Raw genomic sequence first — 18,578 nt, 5'->3', positions numbered from 1 at the left:
TAAAAACCTGATATGGCCTGCATAAGGCTAATTATGCTCAGGAAAAGAAAAAGAGACAATGGAAAAGGAAAGGTAAAGACAGGCAGAGATCTGTTCATTTTTAAATAGAGAGTAGGAGAGAATTTCCAGTACCATCAATAAATATAGTGACCCAGGCTCCACCTAAGTAAGGCATTCCCATCTGTGCCTGGGTCACAGTCAGCATGATTCATCAGAAAAGTCTGGAAAGGCAATCAAGTGGCCATTCACCAGGCATTCCTGACTTAGCTGGAGTTATTAGCATCCTTTATAAGTACATCTTAATTGAAGTATAACAGCTAAAGACATTTTAGTCCCTGGACACAATTATCCCTCAGCCAGCTGCATTCTTACCCTCATTGGGACTGGGTTAACTAAAAACAAAACAGTCTCCTTTGTTATTTTAGCTAATTCATGTTTGCTAACAACCAAAAATCCAAATATCCACTGGTTCTTATCCATTGGCATAGACAGGATCTGAATCCTAGCTCTAGCATCCACTAGCTGTGTGACCCTTGCCAAGATACAGAACCTCTCTGAACCTGTTTCCTCAGATGACAGGTGGGAACAGTAATTCCTACTTGATGGTACCTGGCTGGTAACAACTGATCAACAAATAAGTACTACATATGAGAAGCACAGAATTTAGAGTTCAGTGGCTCTTGAAGTTTGGAGGGAAACTAAAAGTTAATATCTATTTGGGAAAAACACTCAAGAGATATAAAGAATCAGTTCTCCCTGGAGTGGCTCCCACCTATGTGTCCTATTGGTGCCCAAGGGACCTACTCTGCTCCTCAATGTTCCTTGCATGTCACTGTCTTGGAATCAGTCACTCTTACTAATCTCCAATCTATTCAGTAGGTGTCTTCTCAGTTCAAATATGTCCTAGCATCTTTCAAGTCTTTTTGTTTGTGGGAGGGGATAGGGAGAAAGCTGCCTTACTCACAAGTGTCCTCTTAATGATCTTCCTTCAGACAGAAGGGAGGCCTGCCAACTATATAAACTATGTAAGTCTTGCTGGGATACTCAGGCACTTGGAAATTAGGCTAAGAGGGTCAGGTTGAATCTGGGCTGTGTCTGGGATGAATTTGATGCCCACTGGGAACTGGGAGTGGGGGTGTCTTCCTCCTCACAGAGCAGCAGAGAAAGCTGAGCTACAGGGCATGCACAAACAAAGCAACCGCAGTGAAGAGAGGTGGCCTGGGACTCCCATTGCCTTCCTCTTCCTGAGCCCTGGCTATATCTGGCCTTGCAGTCCCCAAGTCCCCCTGGGTCCTTGTAAGGAAGTCATCTGTTCTATTTATACCTACTCAAGCTGGTTTCTGTTATTTGTAAGTAAGTGTCCACATTGAGATAGAGTCCAGCTCCCACCTCCTCCACGAAGCCACCCCGACCCTGTCCCTTCACAAAACTCCCTTCTCCTTAGAACCCTGTGCTCTCACCTTACCACCTATGTCACTTGCCATGTTAGTGCATATGTCACCTTCTTAGTTTAATTTTTTCACTGAGAAAATCCAAATATTCACAAAAGCAGAACCTTGTTGGATCACCCAGTTTCAACAATTATCTACTCATTGCCAGTCTTGTTCCCCCAGCTTTTTCTCTGTGGGGTAGGAGGGAGTAGACTATTTTAAGGCAAACACCAGATCTTATGCCAATTCACCCAACAATCTTTTAAGGTATAATAAAAATCTTTTAATGTATAATCTTGCTTCTCCAACTAGAATTAGAAGCCTCTTATGAGCCAGCAATTTATAGTCAATAGGCTTTTATTTTTTTAAAGATTTATTTATTTATGCATACAAGAACTGGGGTACAGGCCAGAGGTGTTGAGGGTGAGAGAACTCACCAGAGACAGAGTGGGGAACAGAACAGGTGGATTGGCTGAGATACACTGCTGAGGGGAGCAGAGGGCAATTCAGCTGCGCCATGTGGGTATCTCCCTGGCTGGGGATCGAACTCGTGTTGCAGTGGCTGCGGACAGCTTCATAGGTTGTGTCTTAACCCCTTGCGCCACCAGGGAGGCCCTCAATAGGCTTTTAAATGCCGGTCTTGATGGTGTTACACAGTCTGAGTTTTACCTGATCCTGAGGACAACTCTAGGAGATGGGGGAGGGGAGTAAGATTTCCCCAAATGAATGAGGAAAGTGAAGCTCAGGAATAACAAGGGACTCTGACAGGGGGCTCTCAGATTGCTGATGGCTGAGCAGAAGGGAACTTTCCATAGGTTCAGTCAGCAGCCAGGATGCTAAAGGGACACGGAGGCAAGGACTTGACATCACTTGGTGGGGAGCAGTTTCCTGGGGACAGAGTATCTGCCACTATGTCTAATGACAGCAGCACATGTGCTTCACAGTCCAGCTCCAACCTTTTTTTTTTTTTTAAAGATTTATTTATTTATGCATACAAGAGCTGGGGTACAGGCCAGAGGTATGGGGGGTGAGAAGATTCACCGGAGACAGAGTGGGGAACAGAACAGGCAGATTGACCAAAGTACACTGCTGAGGGGAGCAGCGGGTGAGTCAGGAGAGGTCTGCTGTGCCATGTGGGTTGCTTCCTGGCTGGCCAGGGATTGAACTCCTGCAAAGGCTGCGGACAGCTTCATTAGCTGTGTCTTAACCTCTTGCGCCACCAGGGAGGCCCTTTGCTCCAACTTTGAAACGTGCTATTTCCAAATGGAAAAGGAAAATCCTGCTATGTGCTCTGAATTAATTTGGTGCTCTCAAGCATAATGCTGGTGCCCTGTGATAATGGGCACCATGAGTTGGGATTCCTCTTGCGTGAGTGGTGGTTAATAAAATCTGCTCCTTCTTTGATCACCAGGTCACTAGACTTCCAAATAAGGCCAGCTGCCCTCCTCAGGAATTATCTGGGACTGACAGTAGCAGTCCCAGCCCCAGGTTCCCCTTAGAACGAAGCTGTGATATGAGAGGGAGCAGAACGCAGCTCTCAGGTCTCACCTCCTAAGGGGAACAGGTAAGCCCCCAGCAGAACCTGGAGCCTCAGGCTTCCTTGCACCGCAGCCCTCTTGGAAAAGATCTCAGGACAAGTCTCCTTGAGCCCTTCCCCTCCCCATCTATCCACACCAGCACCTGCCCTCTACTCCCCAGGGGCTTTACAGAACAAACCCCTCTCCCACCTGTCCTCATCTTCCCTTGCTCAGTTACTATCCTGACCATCAAAAGAGCCTCCTAACCAACCTGCCCCTCTCCATCTTATCTTAGTCACAGCTGGTAGAGTCTTATGCCTCAAAGGTCAGCTGGCCTCACCTCCCTGTGATAAAATCCAGCCCCTAAGCACAGCAGTGAAGACCCTCCTCAACTGCTTCAGCTATGCCTTACAAATTCCTACTACTTGCCACCAATTCCTTCTGTCCTTGGCAACTTGAATGAGTTGCTACTTCCTGTAAGGACATGTCTGCCTTCTCTCATCTCTGGACCATGATACATGTTTCCCACTAGCTGGAATTCCTTTCCCTGACACTGCCACATGGATAACTTTTCCCTGTGCTCCAAAGCAGGCCTCAAATACCCCCTCCTCCATAGCACTGCCCTAAAGGGATCCAAGGAAGCCTGTCACCCCATCCCACCTACCTCCCCTGATGACCTAAGAGATAAACTCATCTGGAGTCACAACCCATCATTGTGCTTTAGCAGCTGAAGTAACGAAAGAGAACATAATTCACATTTCTAATCAAGAGACCAGCCCTAATTGCAATTACTAATAAGCTACTCTCTGTTTCTGTCCATCTGTGAGGTGGGGCAGTCTAGACAGAGTCAAAAGGAATCTCCTTGTAAATTCACTGCCCTCTTGAGGCTGTCGCTACACAGTTAGAAAATGAGTCCAGTAAGCGGCTGAAGCAGAGCACACCGACAGGGACAGCTCAGGACAGAGCTCTGTGTGCAGCCTCAGGGGCCACCCTGACTCAACTGTCCACTTAGGGAACCCTAGTGGACACCGCCTCACAAGGGGCATAGAAGAAGCCTCTCAGAAATGCATTACATGTGAATCTGCTACAAAACAACAAAACAAAAAACAAACTTGAACCACTTTAGCTCTTGCCTGTTGGTGCCAATATGTCTGACTGATCAAGAGGAAGATTTCAGGGACTGAAATCCTGACTGCTGTGAGGGATCCTTTCCTCCAAAGGCTGTTGCTGGGACACCCATGAGATGCTTTCAAGACCCCAGCTGCCCCCAAGACTAGGATCTAAAACATTCTTATAGTCTCTGCAGAGCCTTAAATCTCACTGTGATCTGAGAGTTCCCATTTTTGCAAAACTCTAATAGTTGAGGCTACCAGAGAGGGAGGGTGGCAGGCAAAGGGCCCAACGGACTATGATGGAGGATTATTGGGACTTTGGTGGCGAGTGTATTGTGGTAACACACACCTGTAAACTTATTCCCCTAAAACATGTACAGTTTTAAAATCAAAATCACCTCAATAAAAAAAAAAATACACTTAAAAAGTACTGTGGAAGCAATAGAGAACCCTTTTGGGAGAGCATTCCAAGCAGTATAGCCTCAAGGGATAAACTATTCTACCTCTAAAGGAGCCATTGCAGCTTGCTCCACTTAGTCTGGCTCCGAGTCTCCTCAAAAATTGAAGTTGGCTTTCTCCGAACACCAGGGCACTAAACTCAATATTGGGCATAATAATCAGGCGAGTGACACCCTGTTTCATAAGAGGAAAAAAAAAAACACTGTTCTTAGCAATGTTCATATTGATCTTCATCAGCCAGCCACTCCAAACCAGAATTTATTTACAGGCTAAGTTGTATGAATGTTGTATTGATCTAAGTCACGTAAGGCTTCTTCAGGGTCTTGATTAAAATAAAGACTTGCTTATTAGAGTGGGTTAAGAAGAATGGTAGATAGATGGGTCTCCCTGGTGGTGCAAGGGGTTGAGACGCAACCTGTAAAGCTGTCTGCAGCCTCTGCAGCACGAGTTCCATCCCCGGCGGGCCAGGGAGCAACACACATGATGCAGAGACCTCTCCTGATTCACCCACTGCTCCCCTCAGCAGTGTACTTCGGTCAGTCTGCCTGTTCTGTTTCCCATTCTGTCTCTGGTGAATCCTCTCAACCCCCACACCTCTGGCCTGTACCCCAGCTCTTGTATGCATAAATGAATAAATCTTTAAAAAAAAAAGAATGGTAGATGGACAATGCAGACCACTGCTCTAAAGGCCATGAAGCAGAGCAATGTCCTAGCCCCACCTCCCCACCCCCACAAACACACCATTTAACTCACAGCTTATCTGCTTAGGCTGCTTTGGATGATGAAGTGGACCAATGACCTCTGGTCAATAGTAAATGAAAAGAATTAGAAACCTTTGTAGTACCTATGTCACTGAGAACTTAAAATTGATAAATTTAAAGCTAAACTTTCTACTTCAATTCTAAGGTTCCCTAAGGGGATTCTATTTCCCTTGAACTCAAAGGTCAGGAAGCTTTTTCTATAAAAGACCAGATGGCAAATGTTTTAGGTTTTGAGGGTCACACCATCTCTTTCATAAAGGTTCAACTCTCTCACTAAAGCACAAAAGTAGCTACAGATAACATTAAACAAATAAGTAGAGCTATGCTCCCATAAAACTTCATTTATGGACACTGAAGTTTGAACTTTGCACAATTATCACATGTCAAAAATTTAAAAAGACAATTCTTAGCTTGCAGACCATACAAAATTAGGCAGCAGACCAGATTTGACCAGTGGGCCACCTCTGCTTTAAATGCTTAATTATTTTTTGCTCCTATGTTAGCAGTTTTTTCTCTTTCTGATCCAACTCTTAATAATATTTATAGTGGGCCTCCCCGGTGGCGCAGCGGTTGAGCGCTGGGTTGCGAAACTGCGCGCGGCCTCTGCGGCGCCGGTTCGATCCCCGGCTGCTCCCCGGCCACTGGAGGAGGGTCCCACATGGCGTGCAGACCTCTCCTGCCGCCCGCTGCTCCCCTCAGCAGTGTACTTCGGTCCTTCTGCCTGTTCTGCTCCCCGCTCTGGCTCTGGTGAATTCTCTCACCCTCCCGCACTTCTGACTGTACCCAGTGCATGTATAAACAAAACAAACAAACAAACCAGCAAACAAATAAAGCATGCCTCTATTAAAAATAATAATAATAATAATAATAATAATATTTATAGTGGGAAAACTTTTTTCTTAATTGCTTGTTTTCAGCATCCATTCCTCCTTCTAGACTTCTAGTTATAGAATCTCTCTTTTTCATTTAGGATATGCTTCTCCTCCAGTAGCAAGTGTGTCTGCTAGGGTATCAATCAAGAAGCCCCCACCTCCCTGTGCTGCCACTGAGGTGGGGATGGCTAACCAGATGACCCAATCCCCTGGACATGATGATAAGCTCAAGAGTGGGTGGACACTCCAAGAAGAGCCAGCCAGCTTCTTAAGCACTGATGGGGATGCTAGAAGTAGGCCAAGTTCTTTCTCTAGGAAGAGAAGCATCAAGGACTAGACATGTCTGGAGCTAGTGAGGTCCATGTTGCCCCAATGAAGGGAATCTGCCTGAAAAAGACCCCACACCAGGAAGCATAAAGCCTAGAAGTGACAAGAGCCTAGAGACTCATTTCAACCCCATATTTGTCCTGCCTTTGGATTTCCTGGTAACCCAACCATACACTCTCTTCTGGTGAAGTAATCCTGAGTTGGGTTTCTAATACAATCAAATAATCCTCATCATATCCGATTCTATTTGAAAGTTGGCAGGGTAGCAATTTGTACATAAAATAATAAACACTGGCTGCATTCCACCATGCATTAGAGTCACTTACAGACAGATCTCTTTCCCCATTAGACTCTAAGATCCTGGAAGACAATTCATTTATAAGCCATCTTTCCACCCTCCATAGTGATTCACCCTTGCACTCAGTAGGTATTCTATGAATACAAGAACAAATTATTGTTCTTGGATAGAGGAGACAACTGTGAGAAAAAGGACAAATAAACATGGAGGAACACATGTAGGTAGCTTCCCATGATTGTCCACCACAATGTCACCCAGAGAAAACTTACACCCCCAGAGGGATCACAGATTTAGCACCCACCCCTTAATCAATACCCCACAAACCACATACCCCAGGCTGTTTCCCTTTTGACACCTGGAGGAAACAAAATACAATGTCTGCATTACATCAGGACAGACTGTTGTAGATTGAATCCAGCCAGATAGTTGGCCAGGGCTTCAGAGTAGAAATCTCAGTTGTACTTGTCCCGCCCAAGAAATCCTGCTCCATGATGACAGAGACAAATCACTTCAAGAACAGGGGTGAAAAGTTGCTTATTTTTAGGTGTCTGTGCATAGAGACATATTAGCAAGGTAGGAAAGCTAGCCACAAGCACACTCAAGGCAATATACCTTGCTAAGATCAAGACACATTCACCAAGGCCAAGAAAGAACTTTCAAAAATCTGCGATCTACAAGAAAAACTATACAACTGGGCACCTGGAAACAACTGTTTCCCACAAACACCATTATTGCATTCCCTCTCACTTAAAAGAAGTGATTTCTAAGTCTAGGTATGTCTCATTTTGTGTCACCAACATAATCCTAAAATAAGTTAATCAAATTGATATAATTTGCTTTCCTCTTTTGAAGATCCTATGAAAACTTATATTTGAAAGATACTATAGTGAATGTTTTGAAACAGCAAAGCAATTGCCCCTAGAGCTATTCACATTATAAATTATTTTGCACATTAGATTTACTTTTTAGGGCATGCCTAGAAATCATTTTCAACTGTTCAGTTTAAAACACTAAGCATCACCTTGGCATGCTGTACTAGGTGATGAGGTGCCAACCTGCCCCCAACACTCAGCAAGAAGGGATGGTGTCCCTTGACACCTGCAAGAATGTTGCGGCAGAGTAAGCATCAGAGGCACTGACCCGGGTGCTCCCAGAGGTGATGAAGTCCCCCACCTGCGGCCAAGGGTCGACTAGCCCCACAGTAAATACCCACCCCCAGCTCTGGATTTGGGGCAGCTGCTTTTCTGCTTAAGGCGCCCAGCCTCCCAACTAGAATAGCCCTGGTGCCAGGTCCCTGTCCCACCAAAGTTTGTAGGCTCAGCTTTTCAAATGATTCTCCCAGAGATTTTTTTCGTAGAACTCATACCAAGTCTGGCTGGTTACTGTTGCTGGTTATCAAAAACAAAGTATTACTTCATCTGCCAAGCAGCAGTTAATGTATGTTAAGGGTCTACTATTTATCAATTAATATCCTAAATGCTTGTAGGCATTATCTCAATCTTCACAACAAAACATTTAGAAAGGCTCTACTTTCTCCATTTCCCTGAGGTTTACAAAGGTTAAATAACATGTTACACAGTAAGTAACACAGTCAGGATTCAAACCCTGAACTTTTGTCACTGTGGCAGAGTAAAAAAACTGGCCACAGTATTTATTTCATAGCTCCTCCCAACAAGACAGGGAGTCTATTCCTCTACCTTTCAAATCTGGGTTTTACTGTGTGGCTTGATTTAGTCAACAGGACAGTAACTAACCTGACATAAATGGAGGTTCAAACAGTGCATGAGTTCTGGGCTTGTGAATAAAATCCCCAAGAACATCACAGGAAGAAGACAGAGCTTTAGCCTCCCATCCACAGGGAGAGAAGCCCCACCAATCCACAGAATTGTAGAAAATTTTAAAGTACTAAATTTGGGAGTGGTTTATTACATAGCGAAAGCTAAGTAAAATAATCACTAACCTATCTCCAGCAAATCAGTATCAACAAGTGAGAATAAATAAAAATCTGAAGCAGAGAAAAAGCTTTCTACTCCTCCCTGTTTTTCTTAAGCACAAAATAAAAAGAAACAGTTTAAATTTCATAAGGAAAGATCATATTTGGAGATTAAGAATTTACTGGCAACTGGGACACCTAAAGACAGAGGCAGGGAGACTCTCTCTTACCTTCACCCTAACTTGGGTTTCCAGGAACCATCCACTTACTATGCTTCTTGCCCAGGAATCAAGTTGTGCAAGAGTAGCATTCCACAGACCAGGCCTTCCAGTTCCTTCTTTCAGTACTTCTGGAGAAGTCCCACAAACAGCAGGAGTCTGAATAGCTGAGTAGCTGGGCCAGGCCAGCCCATACACACACTGCTCAGTGGGGCAGAAGTCCTTCTAGTGACTTCCCTTCTTGGCTAGGCAAGTAATGGACTGTCCACCAAAGACGTCTGTCCAGAGGCCCATCTGGCTCACAAAGCAGCTACTCATGCCAAAGAGCCATCATTGGTGGAGCCAGAAAAGAAAGTCCTGGGAAAGCGGGAGTAGCACCAGCCAGAAGAGGAAAGCAAGTTGGCTATTCAGAGAATGAGCTGAAACCTTCCTCTCTTTGGATCGTAAATAAAGTGAGAGCTCTCCATAGAAACACAGAAGGCACATGGTATAAAAAACACAGGACTAGGTTAGTGACTGTGTTAAGAGTAGGAGACAAGGGTTCCTGGCCTAGTTTCTCTGCTGATTCTGTGTTCTGGCACAAGTCAATAACACAGCCACCCATTTAACAAACCTTTAAGGAGGAACTATTTTCTGTATTATGTTAGAAACTGGTGATAGAGATGAAATAGATGTGTTCCCTGATTTGAAGAAACTCATGGACTTGCAACAACAAAGAAAAACATCCTATAGACTGAAAATGAGGGATAAGTGGAATTAAACTCTAACCACCCTTTGTTTTCTTTTCCCTCTACCCCTTTCCTCATGATTAACCGTTACCTGGCTCTAGCCTGCATTCCTTGGAACTTGGGATACTTAGTGTGTTACATCCCTAATAAAGTTCTCTGTATCCCTCTGGGGTTAACAGTGGCATCAGAAACAACATATGTGATCGCTGAGAAAACACTATGCTAGGAAAGTCAAACACCTTGACTCATGTTGCTGAGACAGTGCAGAATCTCCTTGGACATGCAAATGTGAACCCCTGTACTCCCTCACATTCTTTCTGCCTTACACAATCCCAGCACTCTCTCCATTCAGGGAGCTGGGGGCTTTATTGATGCCTATATCCTGCCAACTTTCTTGATGGCCAACTCAAATAGACTTCTCCATGTAAAGTCACTTTTTGTAGTTGAGTTTGACCTTCTGGGTGCAAACAAAAGAGCTGATTTGGTCGTTTATAATGGGAGAGAAAGATATAAAAACTCTGGGTTTGGGCCTCCCTGGTGGCGCAGCGGTTGAGCGCTGGGTTGCGAAACTGCCCGCAGCCTCTGCAGCGCCAGTTCGATCCCCGGCTGCTCCCTGGCCAGTGGAGGAGGGTCCCACATGGCGCGCAGACCTCTCCTGCTGCCCGCTGCTCCCCTCAGCAGTATACTTCGGTCCTTCTGCCTGTTCTGCTCCCCGCTCTGGCTCTGGTGAATTCTCTCACCCTCCCGCACTTCTGACTGTACCCCAGTGCTTGTATAAATAAATAAATAAATCTTAAAAAAAATAATAAAAAAAAGAATAAATAAATCTTTAAAAAAAAAAACTCTGGGTTTTAGATTCTACACCAGTAAAATAGGAAAAATGTACCTATTTCATAAGGTTGTTGTGAATAATAAATGAAATAAGTAGCATAAAGCACATAATACCATGTTTAGCACAAAATAGATCCCTGCTAAATAATAATCATTATTTATTACAATAAGAGGGGGATGGCGATTGTGGCAAAGGAATACAGAGGCAGCACTCTTAATCCATTTTTCGGAGGGACTGATTCACTGGAAAACAGATGTCTGAGCTAAATAGTAACCATATTGGGGCCTCCCTGGTGGCGCAGAAGTTAAAGACACAGCACTGTGAAGCTGCCGCCAGCCACTGCACATGAGTTCAATCCTTGGCCAGAGAGCTAACCCACATGGTACAGCAGACCTCTCCTGTCATGCCCACTGCTCCCTCAACAGTGTATTTCATTATATCTGCCTGTTCTGCTCCCCACTCTATCTCTGGTGAATCCTCTCAAACTGCTCCCCCTCTGGCCTACAACCCAGTTCTTCTATGCATAAATAAATAAATCTTTTAAAAAATAGTAACCGTATTACTATTAACCAATATTTGTTAATGACTTATGAGAAAGATTACTTAATTCTCACAACTATGTGAAATAAGTACATGATTTGCAATTACTGCTCTGTGACATGAGTTATTTTCATTTTACAGATGAATACATAACAGAGATTTTATACATCTTGTATGGAAGAGTCAGGATTTGAATTCTAGAGGGCTGATTCCAAAGCCTCAGTGTTAGACTAAAAGGGATGAGCAGACTTGTAGCAAAGGTGTGGTACACACAAAGGTAGTTCATGAAAGAAGTTTTAAGGAAACTTAAGGAATAAGGAAGGCAACCAATATTTGTTAGGTCCTTCCATATGCAAAACATTCTGCCAGTTGCTTTCCATGTGTAACTTCATTAGTCCTCATGGCCAGCTAGGAATAGGCACAAGGTTCCATTTGAGAGATGATGTAATGGCTTTACTCCACCAGACACTTTTATAACACTGTTGATCAGAGCCTAGAACCACAGATCCACGCTCAGGAAATGTTAGCAACTTCTGTTTTCTAGAAATTAATTTCTAGAAATAATTAAATATTAAAATATTCCAACATGGAACTCAGAGGTCTTAAAAAGCACACAGATCAAGGTCCATAAACTGCTGGGTAACTGTTCCTCCCTCAACTCATATCATCCCTCCTAATGATTTTTTCTCAATTGTCAAGAGAAAGAGGGAAAAAATTGTAGCTAATATGGCTAGAAGACAAAGGCTTTCTATAGTTTTATACTTTAGTGTATCATTTGATGAGTTCTGGGAAATGTACATAACTATGAACCCACCACCAAAACCAAGATTTACTAAGTTCCCTATGACCCCTAGAAGTTAATCCCCATTCCAGGCCCCCGACCCAGAGCAACCAATGATCTACTTTATGTTACTGTGGATTCATTTTGTCTGTTCTAGAATTTCACATATACAGCATGTCCTCTCTTGTGTAGTGCTTCTCTCAATCGGCATAATGTTTCTCAGATTGTTCTAAACCCTGTACCCTAGGAGTTTGCTCATTTTTATCAGTAAGCTGTATCCTATTGTTTGAATGTGTCAAAATTTGTTTACTGAACTCATCTGGTGATGAACATTTGGGCTGTTTCTACTTTGGGGCTATAATGAATAAAGATGAACATTTGTGCACAAATCTTTGTGTGGACAATGTTCTCATTTCTCTTTGGTCAGTACCAGGAAGTGGGGTTGGATGGTTCACATGACCTAATTTTAAAGGAAACTACCAAACTGTTTTTCCAAAGTGGTTGTTCCCTTCCCTGTTCACTCTTAAGAATCTCTCTTCATCACCAGTGTTCAGCAACTTGACTTTTTTTCCTTCTTGATTTTTTACAGTTTTATTGGTGAATTGGGTTGTTGAAAAAGTCATGGAAGGGGACCTCCCTGGTGGCACAACCGGTTAAGACGCAACCTATGAAGCTGTCCGCAGCCTCTGCAGCACGACTTCAATCCCTGGCTGGCTGGTGAGAATCCCACATGGCGCAGTAGACCTTTCCAGGCTCTCCCACTGCTCCCCTCAGCAGTGTATTTCAGTCAGTCTGCCTGTTTTGTTCCACGCTCTGTCTCGGGTGAATCCTCTCACCCCTCACACCTCTGGCCTGTATCCCAGCTCTTGTATGCATAAATAAATAAATCTTCAAAAAAAAAAGTAATGACATATTGAAAAACATAGAAAAAAATGTGCATCATGACTTTTCCAACAACCCAATATAATTTTGGTATAATAAATTCCATGTCATAAAGTGTATGATTTGACAAATGTGTGTATGTATATATTCATCAAATCATACACCTTGTGTAAGTGTATGTCTCTTTTACATATTTTACATATTTCTTTTACATACATGTAGATGACCATCCTCACAATCAAAACTGTGAACATATCTATCGCCATTAAAAGTTTCCTTAAGCAACCATGGATTTGCATTTTGTCACTACAGATTAATTTGCAATTTTTATAATTACATAAATAGCATCACATAGTATGTGCTCTTTCTTATCTGACTCAACATCATTCTTTCAAGATTCGTGTACTGTTGCTAAATTGTATCCTATTGTATGGCTATCCTGCTCTTTTTCCATTTGACTGTTGATGGACACACACTGGGACTTGCTGCTCCAGTCATGAAACTAAATAGGCAACAATTAAAATACTACATTGAATGACTTTTAAACTGAAACAAAACACAAAAGAGGCTGCAACAAATTTTAGACTCCAGCTAAAACTCAAAATAAAATTAGCTGAGAGGATGGGAGCAAAACAGGGAGGGGGCCTAAGGGACCATGGTGGAGGGTTACTGGGACTTTGATGGTGGGTGTGTTGTGGTAACATACATTTGAAAATGTGTGAACCTGTACCCCTAAAACATACAGTGTTATAAATCAACATTATCTCAATAAATATAATTTAAAAAATAAATAAATCTAGAGAAAAACATAACTAGCAAGTAATATCTTACCTCTATGCATAATCTTGTGCTTCTCCCTCAGGTATGTCAAGCCTTTTATTACCTAGAGGAAAGGGAATGGGAAACATGGGAAACTGAAATAGTGGTGTTGAGAAAATACTATTTTAAAATGACCTAAAATATTTTATCAAACATCAGAAATTTGCCTTCTTCCCTTACTTTTTATTATTTCTTTTGATTCAAGAAATGATCCTTTTTACATAGTATATATGCACTACATACATACACGTATATGTCTTTTACATAGTATTTTTAAGTAAGCTTGATTATTGTGAGTTTAAAAACTTTAAAAAAGAGTTTGCTTGAATTTGCTTTTTTTCTAAGCCTGCAATCTAAAGGGAGAACTTTTCTCGTTCTAATGAGAGAGAGAGAGAATATGAATATTTTATCTAGAATTTAGACAGGGAAACTTCCAGTGAGAACACCAAACTTTTCTTACAGATTTTCCCCTCATTGACTTCTTCCCTTGTTCATTTCCTACTAAATCATTAATCAATGAGGGGACTTGGAAGAAAAACTTGCTAATATACTCACAGCAATGCTAACTTTTCCTAGAATTTGTTCAGGAATTCTTCCAGCTTTCTTCAGGACTTGATCCAACGAGCCCCCATCCTAAGAACAAGAACACCAGCCCATTCAGAGATAATGTTCCCAACAATTCTTTCAAGTGTCAGACTTCAGAGGAAAAGTGAGGTCACATGTAACGAATCTTCCTATAAAAATACTCCCTTCTTTTGTCCCAGACATCAAATATGAATGCAAGACATTGTGGGAGGCATCAAATAACTAACTGGGTAGTCATCAAACAAATTACTAATTCAGTGGTCAAACAAGGACTTTATTGGCATGGAACTGAGAGGAGAGTGCAGTGGTTAGGAGAGCAGGCTCAGAGGCTGGCTTTCTAAATTCAAATCCTAACTTTGCTGCCTGAGGACTTTCACCAAGTTACTCAAGTTATAAAATGAGGATAATAATTGTAAGATTCTCATAATAATCACTGAGCTAATATAAGTATTTACTAAGTATTTACTAATATAAGTATTTACTAAGTTACTAAACCACTGACAACAATGTCTAATACATAGTAGGTATTCAATAAACATTAGCCATTTATCACTGTTATATAAGCCACAACTTTAATTTGATAAATGCCCAACAAGTCATAATTAATAAAATCCAAAGAAAAATGTCATAGAAAGCAATAACTAATTCCACAAGTTCTACTAAGTGCTATGGGCCATGCTAGGTTCTATGGGAAGAAAGATATGAAAATGAACTACTGCCCATTCTCAATAAATTTATGAATACTCAGGGGAAATATACAACTCTTAATAAACCAGGATACATGTATAAGAAAAGTGATTATGAACACACAGAAGAAGGGAGAAGTAATTCAACTTTACTGAGAAGATGGCATTAGAGCTAGTCTTATTCAAAGAATGATTATGATTTCTGCACCTGGAAAAGGGGGAGAAAAAAACACAGTATTTCAGTAAATCAAAAGCAGAGAAGTACTCAGTTGCTTAGTGCTGCTGGGGTAACATGTGGTTCACTTCATGGCAGTGCATGAAGGAATATAGAGATGGATCAGGTAGAAAATGGCCAGCGGCTGCCAGTTACAGAACTCCACCAAGGAACCAGGATGTGACTTTATAAAGACAGAAGGAAAGGAATCCAACCTGCAAACCACAGCAGCTAAGAGAAGGTGCAGAGAGAATGGTGAGGAACTGATGGGGGGCGGGACGGGAAGGAGATGACATGAGCTGCACCCTGGGCAGAGGGGGTGAAAAGGGAGTATGTAAGAGCATACAAGTGAGATGTGGACCCAGCCTCTGCAGGGTTGACCTGCCAGGGCCTTCCTCTCCATGGAATCTACATTTTATCCTGAGATCTTAAAGCATTGCTTCAAGGCAACCCTGATAGATGGGAGCAGAAATCAGTTTGTGCCCCAAAGGCTTCAGGTATGGCTAATTATCAGCTTCAAAGTAGAGGTAACTGCTATAATTTCAAACTGGTTTTCTAAAGTATTCTATCTACACTGAGTAGTTACCACCATCATCCATCACTTATCAAAGGCCTGTCTGTAAGGCAAAAGGATCCATAAGGGACCAGGGGTAGAAAAACTCTAAGATACAGAAAAAAATACACCTCTTTGAGGAGACAGAACATAAAGAGGCAAAGTACCATAAATCTTCCTCCAAAATAGGCCAAGAATAAACAGATGATGGACAGAATAGATTCTACTATAGGAGCTCAGGAGGAAGCAACTCCTAGGCAAAGTGTTAAAGGAAAGGCTCATAATAGGAGAGAGGAGGAAGCTGAGTCTGGGAGTGGGGGCTGAGTGGTGGTGGCATGGACAAAGATCAGCAAAGCAATGTTCCCACAGGTACCCTGCCTCCAAATTGACCCAACTCTACAATGCAGCCATGGAATGTGAGGTCATGAAACAATGCACATCATCATAGACACAAGAAGGACAGAGCATAATGTCTTTTTTATTTATACTCACAAAAGCAGAATATCAAAAATGCTATCAATGGTTACTTACAGACTAGGTAGCAAAATACCAGCGGATTGAGTTGTGTGATAGTGTCTTCTTAGCGCTTTTTTTATTGTTTGTTATTTTTACCTTTTTAAATTATTGAACTCATTTATGAAAGTGGAGAATGATACCATGACTCCATTAATAGATCCTTTCTGAGCACCTGTGTGTATTGAGCTAGGGCATGTTTGGTAGATATACAAAACCACTTCTTTCTAAAGGAGGTTAGAAAATAAGTACGATGCATTCAGGGATACAGATCTCTTGAGAAATATTACCTAAAACAGTGTTAAAAATAGATTATTGACTTTAAAATTCTATGCTTATAAAAGGAGAGTTTGGGCCAATCACTCTGTCACAGTCAACTGGATCACAGAAACTGATGGAAAAAAACAAAGTAACACAGGTGTGGCTTCTCAGCTGCACACTAACACCCCTGCACCCCTGGTCATGTCTGACTCCCATCATAACAAACCCCCTAGCAGTCAACTTAGGAGCACAATAGAGGGCCATTACCTCCCACCTAAAATTTTAAATGTGCCATAATGAGAATGGAATTAGGAATTTAGAACCAAACACAAATAAACGTGATTAATTACATTTATTTTTCAAAAGCCCCTGCAAGAGCCTTATCCAGGTGGTGATGATCCAGGCTGAGGTTTGAGTCACCCTGTCATCCTGGCTGCCTTCACAATAACACAGGTCCCTGGTGGCCAAATCAGGAGAACACCACAACCCAGTTAAGGCTGCTCAAGTCAGCAGCCTCCTAAAAATGCCATTGGATCTTCGGTTACCTTTACCAATGGGAAGAAGGAGCCCCAGACAGTTTCCAAGCCATTTCTATTTTGCTTCCAGTTGAATGTGGTTTCAGCGCCTTTGTTTGAAAGGCTTACCTAACCATCAGGGAGGACTGTAAGCTTAAAACAATATAACAGGGCAACTTTGTCAAAATCTGATTAAAATGAGGTAGAAAAACTAACCCTGTGGTTCTCAGGTTCTACAGCCTCAGAGGACAGCCCAGCTAACTGTCTTGGTTTACACTTTCTGGGGCTGTGGTAAATTTTTCTATTTTGAAAAAGAAGGGACCTTTACTCGCTTCCCTTTAGCATCCTTCTGAGCTATAAGTAGAGCTAAAGTGTGAACAATAGAATTAGCAAGATTGAAGAGGCATGAGCCACAGTCAGGATTACCAGAGTTGCCTGCAACTCACCTTACAACCTTTTAATTCTACTTACTGTTGCCAAGGACTTGCCTTCACTGACTAAAGCTGCTGAAAACGTGCTTATTTTTAGAAGCCAATTATTAACGAAGTCAATGGTGCTTTTGTGATGGTTTTCTATAGAAGAGACAAATGCTTTATGGAAAAAAAAAAAAAAAAAGCTCAAAAGCTTCTACTCCTGCATGAGAACCATCCACCCCAAGATCCTAGTTCTCTGGTTGCTCAGCCACCACCTGAGCAGAAATCTACTTCTCCCCCAAACAAGAGCATTTCTGTTCTGATCAGAGGTATCTACTGGGTCTCAATTCAGACCCAGCAGTGCAAACAGCTTATTTCTGGGAAAGGTAAGTCCCTGGCTAAGTGCTTTAGAAGATGGGGTTCAATGAATGATGGTGATTCACGAATTTAATTTCAAATGCATGCAAAAAGTAATTTGAGCAATAAATGATAAAGTAAATACAACACAATGTTAATTGCAGACTCTAGGTGGGAGTTTGGAGAGATAATTTCTTCAACTTTCTCTATGCTTGAAATCTTCCAGAATAAAGTGTTGTGGGGACATGTTAATGGCAAAGAACACCATGCAAAGCCCGGGACACAGAGAGGACCTCAGAAGCTGGGGGCTATGGTGAAGAATAAGAGCTGGACTTGACAACACCTTTGAAATGTGGAAGCTGAGGCAAAGCAGAAATCTCAAAAGAGAAGTGGCAGCCAGCAGTGTGAACTTTCCCATTCTGGGCAGCTGCACGGAGCTCACCTGCTCAGGGACCTGGGAAAGGGTGAGAATGTCCATGGCTGGAGCAGAAAAAAAGCAACTCCTCATAATTGCTTGGACTTTACACCACAACTGCTTCCCTACAGGGTCCAGCTAGTATTAGCAGACTGTTCCAGCTGTCCTCTGGCCTGTGGAGGCTCAGGAACAGAAGGCCCTATTGCTGACCCTGAGGCCTAACTTTCCCACAGAGCCCCAGGCTAACCATGCCCTCCCCAATCCTGACCTCCCTCATTCAGTCATTCAACAAATATCACCTAATAGGGACCAGACACTGTGCTTGACCCTAAAAGGGTTTTGACCTTCCTAGTGTCTGGCAGCCAGTTTCCCAGGCTCAGGCTCCCTAGAGTAATTCCAGAGATATCTTCTTCTTCAGGGATTTGTGTGGGAGGACCCCATTATTCCCACAGAGCCAAATGCATGGGGCAAGGGGTAGGGGAGGTGTGAGGACTGACATCAAATACTGGAAATGAGCCAAGAGAAGCCCCATGTTGTTATTGGCTCCTGGAGGAGGA

At 42.6% G+C, this 18,578-nt stretch overlaps 1 protein-coding gene across 2 annotated transcripts in view; it reads right to left on the bottom strand.

Annotated features, from left to right (window-relative positions):
- The window catches only part of MAP2K1 (mitogen-activated protein kinase kinase 1), a gene marked incomplete at its 5' end in the record, with an annotated part of 78,608 nt that overhangs the window by 16,689 nt on the left and 43,341 nt on the right, over positions 1-18,578 (bottom strand). For both annotated transcript variants that reach the window (XM_084239911.1, XM_084239912.1), the window contains 2 exons: positions 13,522-13,573; positions 14,065-14,142. In XM_084239911.1, coding sequence (XP_084096037.1) covers positions 13,522-13,573; positions 14,065-14,142 — 130 coding nt within the window. The remainder of the gene's footprint in view (positions 1-13,521; positions 13,574-14,064; positions 14,143-18,578) is intronic.

This window comes from Talpa europaea, assembly GCF_964194135.1.
Source record: "Talpa europaea genome assembly, chromosome: 8".
Lineage (NCBI taxonomy): Eukaryota > Metazoa > Chordata > Mammalia > Eulipotyphla > Talpidae > Talpa > Talpa europaea.
The sequence above is the reverse complement of the archived record's forward strand: the minus strand, read 5'-3'. Positions and strand labels throughout refer to the sequence as shown.